The sequence below is a fragment of the Apteryx mantelli genome, chromosome 2, assembly GCF_036417845.1.
Source record: "Apteryx mantelli isolate bAptMan1 chromosome 2, bAptMan1.hap1, whole genome shotgun sequence".
Lineage (NCBI taxonomy): Eukaryota > Metazoa > Chordata > Aves > Apterygiformes > Apterygidae > Apteryx > Apteryx mantelli.
Window position 1 is genome coordinate 63,732,736 of NC_089979.1, and position 21,003 is coordinate 63,753,738.

The 21,003-nt window shown below is 40.7% G+C and overlaps 1 protein-coding gene across 1 annotated transcript; it reads right to left on the reverse strand.

Moving 5' to 3' along the window:
• Positions 1–3,419: 3,419 nt before the first annotated feature.
• Positions 3,420–18,337, reverse strand: CYB5A (cytochrome b5 type A). The gene is made up of 5 exons (XM_013942249.2): positions 18,123–18,337; positions 9,814–9,942; positions 8,103–8,132; positions 5,357–5,391; positions 3,420–4,536 (listed from the first exon to the last, which is right to left on the reverse strand). Exons 1-5 carry the CDS (start codon positions 18,264–18,266, stop codon positions 4,458–4,460), a joined length of 417 nt encoding a protein of 138 aa, XP_013797703.1. The 5' UTR covers positions 18,267–18,337; the 3' UTR covers positions 3,420–4,457.
• Between the last annotated feature and the right edge of the window lie 2,666 nt (positions 18,338–21,003).

Below are 21,003 nucleotides of genomic sequence, written 5' to 3' on the forward strand. Positions count from 1 at the left end.
CCTTGCTTGGCATTGTTTACCTTTTTCCACTCTAACCAGCCTGTCCTACATCTTAAAGCAGCTTCCAAAATGGATACCATGGAGCTCTCTTATCTTGGAACGGAACCAGCCCCTCAGCTTTATCTGCATACCAGGGTCCTATGGAAAAAGGGAAGATATTTCTCTGCTAACTATCCTACTAGGTACTGCTCATGGACTCTTGTCGGTTCACAGGATTTCTGTTGTAGCATATCCAGAATTACCAAAAACCCTTCCCTAAGTTTTCCCTGTGCTTAATTCTTTTTTGCCTTAGAGTGGTAGTTTTTCTTCATAAACAGATTTGAAGGCATTAAGTTCTCTGTGTAAGTGCAGTAGACTATAAGACACTGGCACAGAAATTATACCACACAGGATAAAAGTCAGCATTTATTCCATATATGTGAGACTACAATGCAATGTACTATGCTGAGTTCTGTTTTAGCAGCCATCAATAGAGACCAGTAGTTGCACTGTATGTCCCCAACTGTAGAAACTCTCAAGGACTGTTATATGCACGCTCTTACATGTAAGAAGATTAAGAACAAGTCCAACTAGTTTTCAGAAAAAAAAGGAATCATCTACTGAGATCCAAGGTTCTGGTGTTTGTCATGAATTCAAGTGTTTGTCTGCCCACCTCCTTAAGGTCATTCATAGCTCAAAATAAACACATAATGAATTAATCATAAGAAGCAATGTAATGTAGTATTTAAGGGAAAGTAAAATGAGGAAAGTGAAATTCAATGATCCGATTCACCAGTTACTAGCTTCAGTTCAGATCTGGTCAGTCAGTAAAGCTAAGCATACAGGAATGAGCTTCCTCCTTCTCCTTTTTTTCTCCTGTACTGTTTCTGAAAGCCTTTCCTATATTCAAGCCAAGTTCCTTGATACTATTAATGCTCTGTGTGCTTTTGTATGATACTTTGATACAGCTTATTCATTTTCACTGAATTTCAGGTAATAATATACATCGACCACCTTGCAAAAAATGCAGCAACAGTTTTGTTTAACATGGCCAAGCATTCATTTACTCTCAGCAGTCAAATGTTCAGAAAAAAAACCAATAGCAACTTCCCATCTTTTTGCCTCTTAAGTAAGATGTATTATGACTTACAAATCTGTGATCAGCTTCCATTTGTCTAAACTTTTACCCAACTTGCCAGTACCTCTCTGTCACTCTGCAAAATCCTGATTGCAGTATAGGATTCAGTACTGCAGAAAGGCATTGGACCATTGTGCCACAGAAAGTGAGACAGAGATGGTACAGTATTTTTTCTCATCATAGATAGAGAAAGGAAGTGAACAAGCTGTGTTGCTTTACTCCACACAAATCAAGAGGAAGCCTATACTGCCTCCATTTAAGGGAGTTCTCTTGCCACTATGCATTCTTTTGAGCAGCAGAGGATACCCAAATTGAGGCCAAAAATACAATACCCAAGTACATTATTTGAGGATACAAAGACGATAAACATTGTGAGATTACACAAGTAAACAACAAAAGCAAATGTCTAATTTAAAGCATTAATCACTGAAACAAGCTTCTCCAAGCAAAAATTAATAATAAAGTGAATTCCCAGACAATTAGAGCAATGACCTCCAGAGAGGATTTGGGGACAAAGGATTCTGTTTTGAAAACAGTCTCCATTTTCTTTTTGTCATCAGACAGTAAAAACATTGACTATTCTTAATTCACTTTATTAGTTTTTCAACAGTGTAATAATCCATTTCTCACCAAACCTATATAGACTTTTTTTCTCCCTCTCATATTCATAGTTAAAAGCGAGGTCACAAAAATTCCTGTATGATCCCCTACAGAATGCAGCTCTAACCTTTCTTTTGTTATTAAAAAAGGAACCTTGTCAACCTTTTGCATTTATCAGTTTACATGTAAAAACTTGAAAACAGTCAACTCCACCTCTGAGGAACAGCTTACATCACCACTGATGGAAGGGAACTTCAACAAACCCATTACAGGGAATGAATTGCATACATCTACACTAGCATCTCAATATGTTGCAATTTCTAAAATATCTCCCACTTGTTTCCACTTACTGCATTTTTGATTCAGATTGTGGAAAGTCCCTGTGTGCCCACTGGATTGTTTTTGGATGGAACTGTGCTTGAATATGGACTCCTTGGGAGCTCTTAAGGCATTCTAGCCGCTAACAGACATCCAGCATACGGGGCCCAAACAGAGCTTTTCCATTCTAAAACTCCTGAGACACAAATAGCATAGAAAAAAGTCTTTTGCAACAAGTGTTTTGCCTTATGGAGCCACTTTGACTGCACTACCTATCAACAGATATGAGATATCTGTTTATATATATTATCTGTTTTATATATATAAAATCCTGAAATTCTTGCAGAGGCTTGAAAGGTTATTTGGGCTTTCTGAATTATTTTTGCCTTGCCCTGACATGTGATTTTAAACATGCCCTTTATTGCCATGCCCTTTTTAATTATTAGTTTTTAAAATAACATTTAATCTAAATTTAGTAGTTTTTTAATTTAGTAGTTTAATAAATAATGAAGTTTAAACCTTTTAAAAGGTTATCTGTAAAAAAGCCAATACAGCCTGAATTTTTAAGTCAGCTTCCTTCTATTCAGAGGAGAAGCTAGGGCAAGAACAGGACAGAGTAAGAAATAAGTGACATGCAATTCCAATCACTGCCATTTATACTTCAACTTCTAAGGCAAAGTTCATGGGACCTACTGTAAATGTAGACGTCTCTGCATCTGTAAACCAAGTTTGACAGAGGCAGACACATGAATCCAGATGTAAGGGATACTAAAAGCTTTCAGTTGAAGCTGTAAGACATATCTATAAGAAACCAAGTTTCATTAGATTCTCAATTACTGTACAAATTATAAATGGAAATCCTTTACTGTTATTGTCTTGTGCATATGTAGGCATTTTGACACTATCTGTTCTTGAAGGCTAGTCTCCTGAGATAACACCACTCTTCCTCCTCAGCCCCATTAAAAACACAAACAAACAAGTGTTCATAGTACAGTATCCTTCACTTTGACTTGACACAGGACCTACAGTGTGTCTTCTGTAGTGCTGCTAAGGTACAGCCCTTTGAGTAACACCACAAGCCCTGATGACTGTCAGGCAGGCAGAGCTTATGGGGCCAAACCACTGCTAGTAGGGCCCCAGCTGGTGCTGAGGTTATGATATTTGCCCTAGACAGGATGGAAACAGTTATCCAGGCTAAGTGTTGCACAGTGCCCCTTCCCAGTCTTTATAGGCAAGTTGCCTGCATAAGGCATTTATCTTTACTTTCAGGATACACTAACACACATGTATTGGCACACTTCTCAGCAGCACAAGAACAACTCTTTAAAGGCCTCGGGGGGTGGGGGGGAAGTTCTGAAGTGAGTATATTAGAGTCAGACAAGAGTAAGTAATTAAACTTTTATTCATAATCATTTACATATGACTAAAATGCTCACCACAAAATGCAAACTTTGACTTATCTTGTATTTAGCAGTGAAAATAGTCATCTCTTCATAGTAAAGCACCAAGGAGCACATCACAGAACAGTCAGAAAGATCCCAGATATCAGTTTTTCCTCACAATGTACCATGACAAAGTTGAAGATCTCATACAAGTCTAGATGTTCCACAACAAATCAGAGTCACCTGAGTGCTTGGCAAGAACAGTATTATTTAGTAGCAGTTACATTACCTATAGTGGAATTCATAGAGCACTTGTTTTCTATCTTTTTTGCAAAAAGGTTATTTTTCACACAATAGACATCCTTAGGATCTAATTGGGTTGAATACTGGGACCAATTATTATTAATTTTTTGCTATTTTTTTCAATGGCAGCAGTTTGCCAGTAGGAGGATCTACACCAGCTGTAGGAATAGATGTTAGGAAGGAAGGAAAATCAGCTCATTATAGCCTGATTGGTAGGGCCTAACCACTTACAGGCACCTATACCTATTACTCCACTCAACAGCTTTCTCCATTGTGCTTCTTTTAATTAGCATTTCATTCAAACATACTACATTGAAGAAAACAATTCTGAAGTTAAATGAAGTTGTGTACATGGACAAATCTACATAAAGTTTTGGTAGTCATTTAAAGCTGTAAAATTCATATGCAAAAAGAGTCCTACAAACCCATTACAGATTAAAAAGAAATAACCAGAATCATGGTGTTACATACAAAATATTCTAGCACAGAAATCAAATAATTCATTAGAGAATAAAATCGTTATACAAAAAGAGAAATGCTGCCTTTTTAATCACTTAAGAACAGCAAATAAGAAGGCAACATTCAGAAAAGTGCACAGCAGAAAAGAATTGTTTTGTTTTCTGAAAAAGGTGAATTTTTCTTCAGACATCAGGCTTTTGTCAGAAACGTAGTGGGTTAGGCTTGCTTATACTCTTTCCCAAGTCAGTCTCTTCTTGCATTAGTTTTCCATAAGGCATTTACTCTGACATGTAGGAACGATACATTAGGGCTGCAATAATTGCTGCTATTGCTGGGATCACCCAGTTGGACCATGAACTAGAAAGAAGTTTTTGAAATATCAGTTTAGAAATGGTCAGCAGCAAATTTTAAAAGGTTAAGTCATTGGTTAGCAAAGTTACACTACTGTTTCTGCCCACCCTCCCCCCTGCCCCCAAGCCTTTCAAAGTTAATACAGCAAAATACACTGGCTGGACAGTGATACTTTTGCCAAATAAAACAGCTTGTAATGTTAGACTTTGTACTAGAGCTTAAAACAAGTTTGCTCAGAGGACGGTAAGATTCTAGACATGTTTAAAGTTGTGGCTTGCTGCAGAGAACAGTATCATTCATTCAAAAGCTATTCTAAGAGGCAGCATCACATGACATTCAAGTACCCAAGCTCACCACTCAAAGGGGCATGCAACAGTCCTCTGAGGTTTCAGCGTTAGGCAGTTGTCAGTGTATCAGCAGGATACTTTGTGTAAATACCACCAAATCAAACTTCATACATTTAAGACTTTTCCCCCCATTCTGACACACTGTTCTTCATCTCACAGTTTAAGTTTGTCACAAAAAAGTCAGTGATGGCAGCAAGTGCCTTCTACATAAGTCACCCAGCAGCCTCTGGAAATGAAGACTTGTGCACCATACACCATTAGAGACTGGTACATATTAATGAGAAAAAGTCTTTGCAGTAAGGTAATACCCTTGCAAAATGGTGCATAGACGACAATTTGGACTTTGCATAAAAACAGTAATTTTCATGCACTATCCTCTGACATCAAAGCTTCCACTAGGTGGAAACTATTCGGCCTTCCAAGCTTCAGAAATGTTACCATAAGGCACTTCAACTTTGACATCAGAAGTCATACTATACCTGGAATTAGACTGCACAGTGGTAATAAGAGTTTCCTGGAAGACAAAACCATAAAAAAAAAATATTTAAATCAGGCAGACATTCTTCTCCATCCCTAACTAGCCCCTGAGCTTCTCAAAACTGACTAAATGGGACTAATTGCTGCCTTTTTCAAATGAAGCAATCCTCAAATTTACCTTCTCCATTTTATTGGCAAAGTTTCTGCAATCAGATGCAACACTGACAACTCAGTGTTTTGCCTTTGGAAAACAGTCTTGGACTTCTTGCAACTGTTTTATTTGAAGCTAGTTAGCAGCAGTACTAACCTGTTGTGTGACATCAGTTTCTGTAGATGACATTACAAAGGTCAAAAAAACAAAACAGAACACCCACACCAGCTTTTGACACAAGTGTTTGGTGAAGTTAACTTCAACTTTAGGTTACATTTTAGTTGCCCAGAACAGGAGGTTGGGTTGTTATTTTGTGTGGGGGTGGTTTGTTGTTGTTTTTGTTGGGGGGGGGGGGGGGGAGTCATTGAGGTTTTTGTTTGTTTCTTTACAGACAATGATTCCTTGCTTGCCTACAATCTAATTGAAATGTCTCCAAATTAACACAGAAATATTTCTAATATGGAACCTACATGAAGCAAGTTACTGACTGACATCCAGATGAGATTTATAAAACTCAGTTTGTGTTTAGCATGGTGTTTCAGATTGCATAAGAATTTCAGTCAAATTATTGTTTTTGATATCTCGCCATTTGAATTTTTGTTCTATTTCCACAGTAAAAGGAACACTTCAACACCAAATCCTAGATGGGTACATTTTATATGTACAATTTACATGAAGATTTATTCATTTGAAAACTAATTGCACTTGGCCCTAAATGCATTTAAAAGGTCTAAGGATTAAATCTAGATCTATCACTGAATATAGAATCAGAATATTTATAATTTGGTTAGAGTGAAGGATTCCTTGGCTCCCCCCATACAGGTTTAACAGGCCACTTTATCACATATAAATATATGATGATTCATATATGTTTGAAAAATACCATCTTTAAAAGAAAAAGGCTCATGATTACCTCCATACTGGTTTTGTGGATTGCTCCAAAGAGAAATCTAACCCCAGAGCTCAGTGTGGAACAACTTATGCCCACACTACTAAGGCTAACACCTTCTGCAACAGATTGGCTTTATCCACAGGACCAGAGGGTCTCCCCATCCCCACCCTCCCCCAAGGGCCAAAGACAGTGAGAAGAATGTGGGCCACTTTGTAAAAATGAATTTTTAGCAGTGTAACACCAGAAGTGTAAACCAACTTTAAATATAGCACAAGGACAAGAGGAACATGTGAAATCACAAGCCTGCTGGACACTGCTAGAAAGGCTGGGTACAGGGAGCCTAACTTGCCATGTTACACATCCAGAGCGCAGTGTAAGGCAAAACCATCTTATCAGCTATGCCCACGCTTCCTGCTGGAGGAAAGGGTCCCTGTCACTCCAGAAGGAAGCTGGAGAACACATGTGTAGTGTGGATGACTTCAGACCAGTGCCAAAACAAGGGAACAAGCCAAACAATACAGGAAGAAGTCATCCTAATACATCTGAACTCCAGCTGACCATGGTTTGAGCAAATTTCCTGGGCATAGTATAATCAAGAGAAGGTATTACAATTTGCAGAGGGCAATCTGTTTTAGTTGCATTTATGGTTGCTACTCTTGCAGCTTAAGCATTAATTGCCCTGAACATAAAAAAAAAATCTGGATGGCAGACACTATTCTTGATGGAAGGCACTCTGAATTCCTGTTCCCACCCCATTTCTTAGTTATTAGTATGTTATTCTTAATTAAGAAATGGAAGTAATTACTATAGTGAACATTTCAATGTGTATTCTTTACTTTCTTCCCTTTAACTTATTCATATTATTAAGAGATTTTACAGAAGTGATTGTTCTTGAAAGTAATCTCTCAAAGAGCACAAGAAAGAAGATCCTATTACTAACACACTCCATTTTAAGTTATGTTTAACTATTTTCCAAGTATACTGCTGCGCTGTTAAGCCAGCCCTGAGCAACATCCTCTATACACACAGCAGCAACAGGTGTACAAGTTAATTCCTGCTGCCCTTCCTCCTTTAAGGGATGTCAGAATTTTGCGAGTTTAACAGCTGAGTGCCAAAACAACCTTATTTGAAAAAGAAAAAAAAACTTAGCATGTAAGACAGTGCAATACTACATTGTCAGGACACTGTCAGCAACATCTACTGAAACAGTCAGGAAGTGAACAGCATTTTCACCTTGAAAAGGGTTCATTATTGCTAATTAACTAATCTATTATGTAACAATCAAATTCACCTACATTCTGTATCTAACAGCATTACCAATGTATTGTTATAGCAAAAAAAATTAGTCTAGAATCAACGGTTTTCTAGTGTTCAGTTTAAAAAATTAAACTTATAGACAAGATTGATAAACAAGTGTTTTGGAGGGGAGAAAAAAAAGCAACATGTAGTGCTTTAGTGTAATGCCATCACTTCACAATCACCTCTTGCTTTGAAACCACACAAGTTACAGGCAAGACAGTATAGCTAACAGGAATAATTCATTGCGAAACCAGATCAACAGGTTTAATAGATTTATGACCTGAAACACTATCCTTTAAAAATCAACCTGAATTATTTTTGCCTCTGTGGGTATATTCTGTACAGAGAGACACCACCTCTAATGCCCAGAAGAAACAATAATGTGATGTTTCAGGAAAATACTTACTGTTGGTTTCTGAAGCTTCCCTCTATCATCCTGTGGGAAAATAAGGAAAAACACTTAGAAAAAAAAACCAAATCATTCAAAAATTAATTTATCACTAGCTTCAGTTCACAGTTCTGTTGTGTTGATGTATACCTACTCTTTCTTAGGAAAGATATTTACAAAAGGGCAGAGAGATGTCAATGTGTGATGCTGAGCTACAATAAAGAAGATCATTTCCTCGAATGATTCCCAGGATACAATAAAGAAATGAAACAACTCTAACATATTTCACTATTTCTTATGCCCACGTTTTTTTTAATTTCCCTTGTCTCTAAACAGTATGTACCCTTAGCTTACATACAGATTACAGTAATACTGGTTTACCTTTACCTAGTCTGCTTATATCATGGGCAAAATTATCTAACTAGTACCGGTCCAGCACAAAGGTCTCTAATTCTATGGCTCTGCCATAAACTCATTAAGTTTTCCGGACAGTAGACACATTCATTACAAAAAAACAGTATATCATCTTGATAGTGTTGTAATTGTACATAAGACTATCAACAATTGCTTACTGCATATCAAATGAAACCAGGCGCTTGTTTGATAAGAACTGAAGATTGGTAGCTGGGTTAAGAACAAAAATTGTAATACATCAGTCATCAGCAGAAACAGATTACAAGTTTGTTAGGTTACAAATATGAAGTAATTCAGGCCTGATGCATATCAGGAGAGGCTACACTGTTAATGGCTATCAAAACAGGGCTTAAGATGTATACAGGATCAGGAATCTTACTGTGAAACACACTACCCAAGACAAGGATATTTATCCCAAAGGCAAGACAAAACACATACACAAAACAGACAACAGAAGAGGCAGTGACAGGCAGTAGAGTCTGTACAGTAGCAGCCTGGGTCACTATCAAGTGGTTTTCAACTACCAACATGCAGGACAATATAGGAAAAGGCAAGTCAGGAGGAAGTCAAGGCAAAAATCTCTGTAGCTAAGGGGTAGAAATAAATTCTTTAAAGCTTGAGGCAGCAGAAAGGTGCTTGTTAAAAGTGTAAGAAACAGCAAGGAGAAAATAGAAAGAAGGAGTTGACAGAAGAACTGGTGGGAACTGATGATGAACAGCCTTGACAACTTCAAACACATAACATATTGACACAGCATAAAAGGGGGGAGTCAAAGACAGGGAAGACAGACAAAGCATCAGACTAAAAGAAAACTGCTACTGCAAAGATCTGTCTAGACAGACACATGAAGACCCAGACTGTACTTGTAGATCCAGATGGAAGCCTGACAGATATTTACAGTGATGAAAGCATAAAAGGGGCTGTTAGTAATCACTTTGCACATTGAGATATCTTTAAAAAAGGGTTAGACACTGACATATCACCTTCAATGTCTTATGCCTTGTTATAAGACTTTAGTCTTTTTATAGAGCTCACAGGTCAGAAACAACATGATTTCATACTCAGTTTATTCAATAACTAAGCTGAAATGCATTTCAAAGAAGAAAATCTACATGTGACCATTGTTATGGTATACTAGTCAACTGCTGATGATAGGTTCTACCAATCTCCAGTCCTGGCCCACCACAAACAATTGCAGGACTGGTGTACAGCCATGCTAGTAACTCTCCTTATTTTGAAAGGAAGTTACCAGAGAAATATCTAGACACAAGAACACTGTTGTAAGCAGCAAACACCAGTACTCTTACATACTCACCGGATGAAGCTCCCCAACAATAAATGTCTCTGATAGTGCCCTTGCATCTGTGGAGTGGCCAACATCTTCAAAGTTCTCAGTAGCATCTCCCCCAGCTTGCTCCCTGAGGACCTCTTCACCCCCTGGGTGCTGCAATTTTAATCAGTTTTGAATTTGTTAGCGGAAAAAACTATTTCCACAATTCTAAACATTAAAATTTGGCCTTGCAAAAAAGCAGCTGTTGGACTTGTTTTAAAGCAAATTCAAGGCTTTCTAAATAACTCTAGGGCTTTATACATTCTCAGAAGTCAAAAAGAAAAACTAAGTCTCTACTCCATCAGTGACTGACCAGTATAAGGCATTGCCCATAGCAGCTGGAGAAGCATTTAGAACAGAGCAGGAATCGGTCAATCTTTTAGGGCCCCAACTATTAAGCTGCACTCTGTTCTCCCTTCTACAGGAAATCTATGCATTTCACACAAACAAAGCTTTATACAGAAAAAGGATACGGGTCAAGAGGTATCAGTTGCAGCAAGCAGCATTCCAACTAGATATAACAAAGTTATTCACAAGAAGGGTGATCAAACACTGAAAACAGCTGGTCAGAAATCCTGCAGAATTTTCACGCTTTGAGTCACTCAAAGCTTGCCTAGGTGAGGCCCTGAGGAACCAGACCTAACTTTCAAGTTAACACTAGTTTGAGCTGGGCGTTGGGCCCTACAAGGGTCCTTTCCAACAGAAATTATTGCATGATTTTATCTAGTTAGCCAGCGACTTTGGAGCTGCTTAAGCACCACCGAAAACTCTTACAAAACACTAAATTAGCTAACAATTTGTTTTTAGCTGACTACGGAATCACAAGACCACATGGCTGACAAAACCATCAAGATGGAAAGGAGAGTAGCTCTCCTAGTATCTCCTAATACCTCAATCCATTACCATTCCTTTAATCTAGATCCTGCTATCCATTGACTTTTATTCTTCCCCAGAATGCATTTTTGTGATTGCGTGCAGTTTCACAATCCTACTACATCAAATAACTCAGTCAGTATATAATACAAGACATATCTTTTGGTTCAGTGAATTTTCTCAGCACCAAATAAGTTACTCATATAACTAAGTAACATGCCAAAAAGTTTGTCACTCAACTCAGAAGCAGGAAACTACTCCGTAAACAGCAGTAGTGATTAGATAAGCAAGCTGAAAACATGTTAGTAATACTGCCTTGCATTAAGACAGCCACAAAGTAAGTTCTGACACTTTACAAGTGACAGAAGATGACAAACATGCCTGACCCTCTAGCACACTGCCTAGGCAAATATGCACAACCTTATAGTTACTGAAAACTAATCATGGTGCATTAGACATAGGGGATGGGAAGGAGCAGAGAAGCAAAGTAAAGGGTGCAGTAGTTTTTTGTTTATTAAAGCTTCTGAATACTTCCTTTGGAGCCTTAATTCTGTTTTTCAACACTTCTGACACTGGAAACTAGAACCATGAAAATAAGCAAATCCCCTATTGTTCAGGTTCAGCTGTACTCCAAGCAAGACGAACAGCAGGGTGCTCACACAGCAGATGAAAAAGAAATGGCATAAATATTTCTGCCAGCCTAAGGAATTCAAGTTAGCATTTATTTCAAATCTACTGTATTTACCTCCTGGCAATCTTTCCCTTCCAAACAAAATAATTCTTGTTCATACTGATCAAGAAACACCATTACTAGTAGTTTTCAACAGTGCCAAAGCTCTAAAACTTTCATTAATCCTTGCAAAGGCAGAGCTTTTTTCTTTAAAACAAAAAAAGACTGCAAACACTGTGGGTTTATTATTTTTTTTTTTCCCCTAAAGCCAAGCTTTTCAGTTAAAGCCACTGGTGATCCCCACTATGACTAAGCAAAAGCAAAGAGATTAGGCAATTGCTAAAAGGAGAGATTATGCACAGCAAGTGAGCCAAAAAAAGGTTAAAAGAGCACGTGCAGAATAAAGATTATGCAAGCAGACGTGCAGATATGGCATGCTGACCAAAATCCTGCCCTTGAATACCTTCTGGTAAGCATTCAGGGAAAGGACAGGACAAAAGTTGAGGAAATATTCAAGTTCAATGCCTTGAAGCATACAGTACATTAAGAAACTGAACTCATCTCCCAGCTATTGCCATAACTATGTCTTCAAAGAATCCCACCAACAACATTCTTCTCTACCACGCTATAGAAATATGTTCCCCAGAACAGAAGAAACTACTCTCCCAGGTATGAATTGTGCTGTATCAACTATCAGGTATTACACTAAAAGGATTATTATGAAATATATGTAGCTTCTCAAGCAGAAGAAAAGGCAAAACTCCTTGGAAAACTTGCTTAACAAGACATCAACAAGTAGCAATACAAACCAAAGTTACAATACTTATAGTGCACTAGGAGCATGTACATTCATATTCAGGCACTGCCATGAACCATACCCCACTCAAGTCAGCAGATGAAACACTAGTTACTCCAGTAATTTGTCAAGATCACATGGTTTACACTGGTTCCTCCAAGAAAATAAGCAAGAGGATTCTTACCAGTATAACTGCATATACATTGTCAGCCATTTCAGACTGCTTTAACAAACTACTTGCAGACAGCTGCCTATGGAATGACCCTACACTAATTTGTTCCCAAATCCCTTCCTTGTACCACCATAAAGCAATTATGCAGCTATAGGGGCAGCCTCAGTGAGACGCCCTGGCTTTTCTTTTTATTAATTAATTTTTAATTTAATTAATTTTTAGTCTCATCAGTGAGCTGATCCCTCTGCCTATAGAGCCATGTGACTGCTAGTGCCACCACAGAAAGAGTGTGAACACCAGTTCCCCTCAGCAGCAACCACAGATCAGCTGAAGCCAAAAGACAGTCACCCTGACATCTGCCACCACAGCTGTACAAGGTGGGGGGGGTGGGGGTTGGGAAGTGATTTTTCCTCACAACCTGAATATAGCTGCATTAGCAAAACTAAGGTGGAGATAACTAACTCCTTATGTGGAGTTTCCAGCTCATTAAGCCACCCAGCACAAGTTACTAGTAAGCTTCAGAATACTCCTATGCATGTTTAACAGGTTGCTAGTTACTTTCTTCTCCCCTGACAACACCTCTACTTAAAAATGCAACGCCCCCCCCCAAACAACTAGCACATAACAAGTGACACATGAAAAGACTCCACCTCTGCTAATGAAAGGAGATAACTGCAACACCTTGCAAATGGCAACAAATGACTTTGGTATCAAAAAGCTTAGCATTTTCAATGGTTCGATGAATCTCTCAAAGTTTGGTTATGTTGGGCCATTGTTTACACTTCCACAGAGTACACAAAGCTTGCTACCAGAATTTCTACTTTATTAAAGAGCCTCTTGATGGTCCCTGGAACTGGAAGCCCACAGAGTACACAGATGATCACTTCTAAACCAAGATCCTCCTGATACCTGAAAAAACACCTCAGTTATTTGTAAAATTTGGGCTCAAGGGAAAGCAAAAAGCTTTTGCCAATTAATTAAGCTAGTCTAGCTCATTCCTAGGACATTCCCAATGTAAGAACACAGTAACTTGTACGCATGACAGAAGTCTGCACAAAGCCAGCAAAAGTACCTAGTATAAACTAATTTCACAGTCCTAACAGCAGCACATTAGAAAAAAATTCAGATAATGCAACTGCACAGCTATATTCACTGTTGTCATCTGGGTCAAAAGTCTAATTACTTCATCCTGAACACCTATCACCTCTTCTCCCTGGCTCCTTCCCTCTCCACACAGTCATGCAACTTTGTGTCACAGTTCAAGACTCTATGAAAGTATAGCTATCCTAATTCACAGTCTCTCTCCCCTCCACATCCCATACTGGGAAAACTAAGTCTAGGGTCAGGTTTAATTTTCAGGGAGATGAGCACAGTCCTCCACCAGTGGTAGTCTTACTCATCCAAATATGGCATTTTGCACTACAGGGAATTAGAAGCAGAAAGGAACCGTGACAGAGCCAGAAATACCCTGAGAGTCTTAGCTTTATTGTGCAAGACAGACATGCAACACTCATTTGCTTCAAGGACACTTTCATGTAGTAGGAAGAGTTCTTGTAAAGTATCCTATCAACTACTGAAATTACAGGACAAATTCCGTACTCAGAATTTTAGTAGTAGCTCTTTTGATGACCCTGTATTTTTGAAAACAGTGATTAGGATTTCAGACGAAGTGCTAGAGAAGTGTCCAGTAGCTTGGCACCCACTTCCCTGATTACAAAACAATTATAGCTTATAATATTTTGCAAAGAAATACCATGCTAAGAACTGCTGTATTTTCCACCCCTCGAAGCATTCTCAAACCCTCCTGCAAGTTTCATCAGAATTTTAGGAAGTGACAACACTGATTTAAATCTTTGGACTGTAAAGTTCTGCAGTTGAAACTCACATATGTTGACAGATCAAAGAACATGCTACTAGTGACACTTCTGGATGTAAAGGATTCATTAGATTAAATGTAGAAAATGTCACACTACTGTCCCATAATATCATCACATCAGATGAATGTAGTTTATCGCCACAGTGTGGAGAAAAGATTTTACAATGCCATTCTGACACAATAAAACAATATTTGCTTTTCTGCACCTAATAGCATTTTTATTTGATCAACACTTCCAAAACACATCTTACAGAAGCTGTCCATTCTCTGTTCAGATACATCACCATGAAAGCTCAAGTTCATAGCTCATGAAAAATCTAAATTGGCCATTAATGATATTTTCCTCTACATGAATTTTATTCCCAAGCAAACTTTCAAGACCACCAAAGTAACCTAAACAAAAAAGTCTACATTAGATGAATATTAAATACATATGGTAGTTTGTTTCCAGAAAGCAGAATTTCTTGAAAGTGGAGACATGTTCTTATTCATGTTAGTTTCTCTGCATAGTTTAAGGAATCCAACCAAGTTCCCACAAAGGCATTGGGAAGAATCTCACCACAGTGGGAAGCAGATCAGGCCACTGATAATTTTATTCTTATTTTTATAGGCCAAGCTATTCTTGTTTAGCTCACCATATTGACATCAGAGTCTGAACAGTGGGACTGCTTTATTAAGCTAATGAAAAGCATCAATCAACCAACATACTTAACCCACCAATTGTCATTTAGTATTATTCTTATACATATATTATCTATACTATAATCACTATAGCCATAAGATCCCAATGTGAGAACACATGCATTTCCAGTAACTATTTTTCTTAAAAGATGTAGGACCTGAAGCTAGGAAAACATTTCCCAAGTTTTCTGTCATACAGGTCCAACAGCCTTTGATTGAAAAAGGTGATATAGGAGTTTCCTGACTCAAGAATACTGTTTCACATCAAGAGCTTTCAGATCCTCTACTCCAAAAGCTGAGGTCTCTGGATTTCCTCTCTTACAGGGTATACTTTGATAAAGAAAATTCATAGATATATATTCAAGTTACAGAACTTGATCCTGAGATCTGCTGTTTTAAGAAAAGCAGTTGTTGGAGTTTTCATCCTCAGTAACCTTTAGGATAAGGTGCCAAAGTAAACAATCCTTTTTTCCTCCAGTACTTCATCTGTATTTCAAAAGATCTTTTCTTAGCTTGGTTTCCTAAGGGCAAGGCCTATGTACCAACACCCACTCCATCTCAGCCCCCACCCGCTTCAGGACACACACATGCATACACACAGGCACGCGCGCGCGCACACACACACCCTTCTTCAACTTTCAGTAAAGTGTTGACAGAGGCTGATGGGTTCCAAGAGCAACCAAGTTTCACTAAGCATCTACAAGCTTTATGAAGAGACAACAGCTGGTAAGAGAACCCCCCCCCCCCCCCAAATTAATGTAATGTAGGGAAAGGCAGCAGCAGACGCTCACATATTAGACAAGAGAATCCAGGTTGTCCTTAGAAACACCTGAAATACTGTGACATTTTCAACTTCATAATCATCAAGAGAATGTTTCCACAGGTTAATGCAGAAGCTAGAAAGACTAACTGTTTAATTAAGAAATGGGACTCATGGTGAAGCCAGTTTTTGTTCCCAGTTCCTCACTCACTAGAAAAGTGACACTGTTACTTAACTTCCTACTTGGGAGTAGCAGTAGGAGTGAGGAGATGCTTTAGCAGTGCTCTCACTGAAGTACTACTAGACTTTATTTTCATAGCCTACATTTAATTCCTGAAATATTTTAAGCTTTTCTACTCCCGCAAGGAATTGCGATAAGTAAAGCCAAGTTTGACTAACAATGCTATAAAAACACTCATGTAATCCATGCTTCACTGAGAGCAACTTACAGTATTCCAATTTATGGAAACTCCAGTATCTCCTTATCTGTATTGTGTGTAAATCCCCCAAGATGTCAGACAGCGTAAAACATATTACCACACCACTTGATAAATTAACCAGGTATCAAAAGCATTCAAGAAAAGGTAGAAAAATTTTATTTGTCCTATTAAGTATTTTCATGCAAGGGTTCCATCCTAGAGCTCACTAACACAACACATACTACAATACTCCAGAACTTCACTCAAAGTGAAGCTGCACTGTTGAATACTGCTGAAAAAAAAGTTATCTGATCTTATTATCTCAGAATATTAGCATTCATGTTCAAGGTTCAGTTCCAAAGGCAACATTAAAAGCTGCTCATTGTAAGGACAGAATTTGACCCACATGTACCAAAGTGCTTCAGACATCCCACTATTGCTCAAGTAACAACTACAACCAATTACTCACATCTGGTTATGGACAGCCTAGACTTTTTTGATATGTTACTGAACTGGCAAAATTTTTCCTGAAGACTGAAACACACTCTTTCTTGGAAAACTTTGTATAAAACAGTACCTCTTAGCATTTATCAACTTCATCACATATACTGAAGGAAGAAGATGCCAGCTCGCCTGCGCAGCTATTTAAAACCAGAAGTTTGTTAGCTCTGGAGATTGTTTTTTGTCGATTTTTTAACCTGGCAGAAGAGCTCATAGCATTGCTGTGTACCAATGAAAACTGATCAAGTTTGGAAAAACAACTATTTCAATTTATCAGACTGCATGAAAAACTCCATTCTTCTCCAGAGCTTCTGCACTTAAAATGGCCTTGCCTGCAAAACCAAGCAATTACATAACTAAACAATGAACCAGACAAGGAATAGAGATGGATGAAAATAACCCAGAAAAAGAGAGTTTGCATATCAGTTCCACAATCCAGCTTGCTGAGCTGCCAAACAACTTGTGCTGGTACAGCTCAAAAAAAATACTGCTTGTGTTGACACCACCTTTGAAAAGTTGCTTGTCAAATTATTATCTGCAGAATACCTGATTTATTCTTTGAAGTGTTTAAGACCATGAATAACAAGATGGGACCATAAGCAAATGCACAGGCTTGATTTTTATCATGTCACTACCAATCTGAACTGCATTCTCAAGTTAATACAAGCCTGTAACAACACTTTTTAATTGAATATTACATCTTTGCAGGTTTGGAATAATAGAAGGGGGGGGAGAAACCTCAAAAAAATGGAATAGTACATCATGAATAAATCCTAGCTATAGTTATTACTGAAAAAAGTATTGCTCGGTACTTGCTTTTCTAAGTCTCCACAAAAAAACATTTTTAGTTGGTGCAGTCCAATGACTAAGCTGCTACCTTATTAACTATGGCTATCAATGATTACATCGATTGCTCATTACATCTGATCAAGAGCATCAATTGTTAACTGGAAAAGCAGAGGCATTCAACTAGACCACTGCACTCCAGGAGAGTTTGAACTTTAACAGCTTCACATTACCACATTACATGCCCAAGATCTGCGTGCTGAGACTGCAGTAAGAGCACAAAGTCTCTGGGGAACGTAGGTTTTTATAAAAGTAAAAGCTTTAAGGGGGTGGGGGAGGAGTTAGTGTTACTGGATTACATGCAAATGAGAGATATAGTGCTCAGCAAACTCGAAACTGCTGGCACCAAAGCTTTAAGAACATAGAAACGGAGAAAGCAAACAACAGGCTCTTCAGATGCGGGGCTCCTCGAGAGCAGCGCCGGTCCCGCCCTAGCATTCCTGCCCGAAAGCAGCCCGAAGGGCAGCCCCGACCCGGAGCCCGCACCCGGCCGGCCGTTAGAGCCGCGGGCCGCGCTCCCCGCCCCCAACGGCCGCCGCGCCCTCGCTACCGCCGGCTGAGATCCCGGACGCGCTAATAGCACGAGCGCCGCCGTTTCGAGAGCACAGGCCCCCGCCTGCCTCGCACCAGAGCGGCCGGCTCCGGCCCCCAGCCCGAGGGAGGCCTGGAAAGTCCGCGTGGGGGGACGAGCGGCACCCACCTCCTCCAGGAACTTAGTGACGTCGTAGATGCGGTTATGCAGGATGAACCAGGTGCTCTGACTGTTGTTGTGCTTCTGCACCTCCTCCAGCCGGTAGTAGCGGCCCCGCCACGACTCGCTCCCGACCTCGCCGGACCCCACCATGTCCCCCGCACCGGACAAGCCGCTCTCGCCGCACCCTGCGCGCGGCGCCTGCTGCTCCGGCCCCGAGTACAGACCCCACTCGCGCGCGCTGATTGGAGCCCAGCCGCAGCCTATCGCTGCCCGCCGCCACCGCCCCCTCTCGGCCCGCCCCCTCCACGCCGGCTTCTCATTGACGCAGCGAAGTGCTCTTCAAAGAGGGCGTCAGCTGCCCACCGATTGGAGGGCTCCACACTGCGCGCGGGGTTAACTGGGCAGCCGGGGGGAGGGGACGGGTTAGCGGGGGGATCGGGGGCGTGGTCGGCCTCCCGCATACCCACGTGACCAGGCGACGGTTACACGACGCCCGGTAACGGCCATAAGGCTGCGGGTGGGCGGGGCTCGCCCCGCGTCCTGCTGCACCCCGCTCCCGCGGAGCTGCGGGCTCTCCCCGCCAGCACCCGTTGCTCGGCGGCTCTGAAATAACTACGTTCATAGCGTGGTCCTTAACGCGCTGGAGGAGGCCGCTCAAGAACGGGCAGTGTATTCACCGATGGGCAGGCAGTGACACAAGTTACCTAACAGCACCTTTAGTCGGGTTTCAATCGCTCGGGCTTGCGATCGATAAAACCGGGTTGTCGATCGTGCTGTCGTTAGATCCATGGTATATGACCCTCATCCAGCCCTTAAAATAATCTCTGTAGCCAACCTGAACTGCCTGCATAAATGCTTCACTGAAATAACAAAAAGCGCTCGTGGTTTTGAACTCCAGACGAGATTTGGGGTCTAAATGCTCCAACTTGTTTTGCTACTATGCAGCTTACCAGTGGGAAACATAATATGCAGTATCCTAGGCTGCCTTTCAGGTTGTCACCTGGCTCTGAAATGGTCTGTACTTATAAAGCTTCTTCTCTCAAAGCGGGTGAAGTGTGTTTGAGGGGAGGTGCACTCATTCCGCTGAGCTGCATTTACCTTTAGAGCTCTTTACCTTTGGCAGCAGTTGGCTCTTGCACCATTGCAGGTACGTTTAACTATGGTGAATTAAGGATAACGTGGTGATAAGCTGATTATTTACTTACAACATAACTTCAATTACAAAATAAATGTACTTTCTCTGAAGTCACAGGTTACAATAAATCATACTAACGCCCTAATTATGCAAAGGGCTGCGCGTTGCCTGGCTGTCTCTTTGCTATGAAAACGTTTTAACGTTAAGAATAAGCAGATGTTACATATGGAAAAAATGTGGCTATTATTGTACAGGATTTTTCCACACATGCTGATTGCCTGCTGTTAAGCATGGTGAATATCAGTCACGTCATCTCCCACGTTTCCTTTCAGGCAAAACAAGCAGCTTTCCACCAAAGACACAGTGTTACTCTTACCACGATCTTCCACTTTTCGGCGACTCACAGCAGCTGGGACGCGGTGCAAACGGAATTAACTCGCACCTCCTTGTAACCCCCGCCGCTGCAACGAGCGCTGCGTGCCCGCGAGGAGGCAGGCTGCAGGCAGCTGACCGCCGCCGCTCAAGGGGCGCGCCCTGCCCTTTCCTGCCCTGCCTCCCTGCTGCCTGGCGGCGCGCGGCGCTGCAGCGCGGCCGCGGCGGCTCCTCAGGCGGGAGGCGGGAAGCGGGGGGCGGGAGGAGGGGTGGCGCCGCGTCCCTGCGGGGCAGCACCGCCCCCCGCCGCCGGCAGCCTCGGCGCGGCCCCGCCGTGCTCCCACCGCCGCTGAGGCTCGCCGGCGGCTGCGGTGCCTCGGGTACCTTGTTGGCAAGGCTCCTGCCTATACATTCCTGTACGATCAGGGGTTGGGGGGGAGGTGGTTACCTGAGGGAGTTAAAAATTACGGTGTGCGACCTATCGTAACCCAAATCCCTTTCCCTAAGCTGACACTTAGCTCGCTGTGTACAGCAAAACAGGACAACTCCCTATTTCCTCACTGAATAGCTGCACTGTTTTTCAGATCCTGTCTCCAATTTATTACAGTCATCCTAATGGGAAGTGTGCCCGTAGTCTCTCACCACTTTCCAGTCGTTTCCAGTTTTAATAAGGAGGCTCTTTATTCCCTTGTCCAGGCCATTATGAAAATACCAAATACCACCTCCAAACGCTGTGATTTACCCTCTGTTTTGACTGAAAAGCAACGAGAAGCATTCTCTGACTAAAATCTTGTTCAGTTTGGCAGCCATTCTATAACGTTTTCCAGATCATGCTTTCCTATACAAATGTTGTGATTATCAGCCTCTAAAAATGTAATTTCTCTCGCACCCGTAAGGTCTGCTACCTGTAAAGAAGGGAATTGCGTTATGTGATGTGATTTAAACTTGATAAATCTACATTAACTGTTACTTCTCTCTTTTTTTTTCCTCCCCTGAAGGTACAAGCACTCTGTCCCATTAGCTTTTATGATCACTGGCAAGATCTAACTTAACTGAATCCAGTGAGTGGTTCCCAGAGGGGAGTTGTCCTCAACCAGCAAGCAGATCACTGGAACATCACAGCATGTGTTTTACAACATCTTTACCACAGAAGTCCCCAGTTGGCCATTTGGGATTCTTTTAAACATTATGAAAGCTGAGGACCTGGCCCTTACTTTTCTGTGTTCACAAACTAACAACATTTTTGTCTCATTCTTTTAAAATGGTCTTTTCCTGAAAGCTATAGCTGCTGGAATTTTCTGATGAAGTGATAATCTTGAAGGCGTTTTAAAAAATCTACTCCTCATGAGTAGAAAAAAATTTGAAATGCATCCTTTAAGG

Coding starts and splice junctions, on each gene's coding strand:
- CYB5A (XM_013942249.2), bottom strand. CDS start 18,266: ATGGTGGGGTCCGGCGAGGTCGGGAGCGAGTCGTGGCGGGGCCGCTAC. Junction 5,392..8,102: donor GGAAGCTTCAGAAACCAACA/GTAAGTATTTTC, acceptor TTTGTCTTCCAG/GAAACTCTTATTACCACTGT. Junction 4,537..5,356: donor ACTGTGCAGTCTAATTCCAG/GTATAGTATGAC, acceptor ACTTCTTTCTAG/TTCATGGTCCAACTGGGTGA.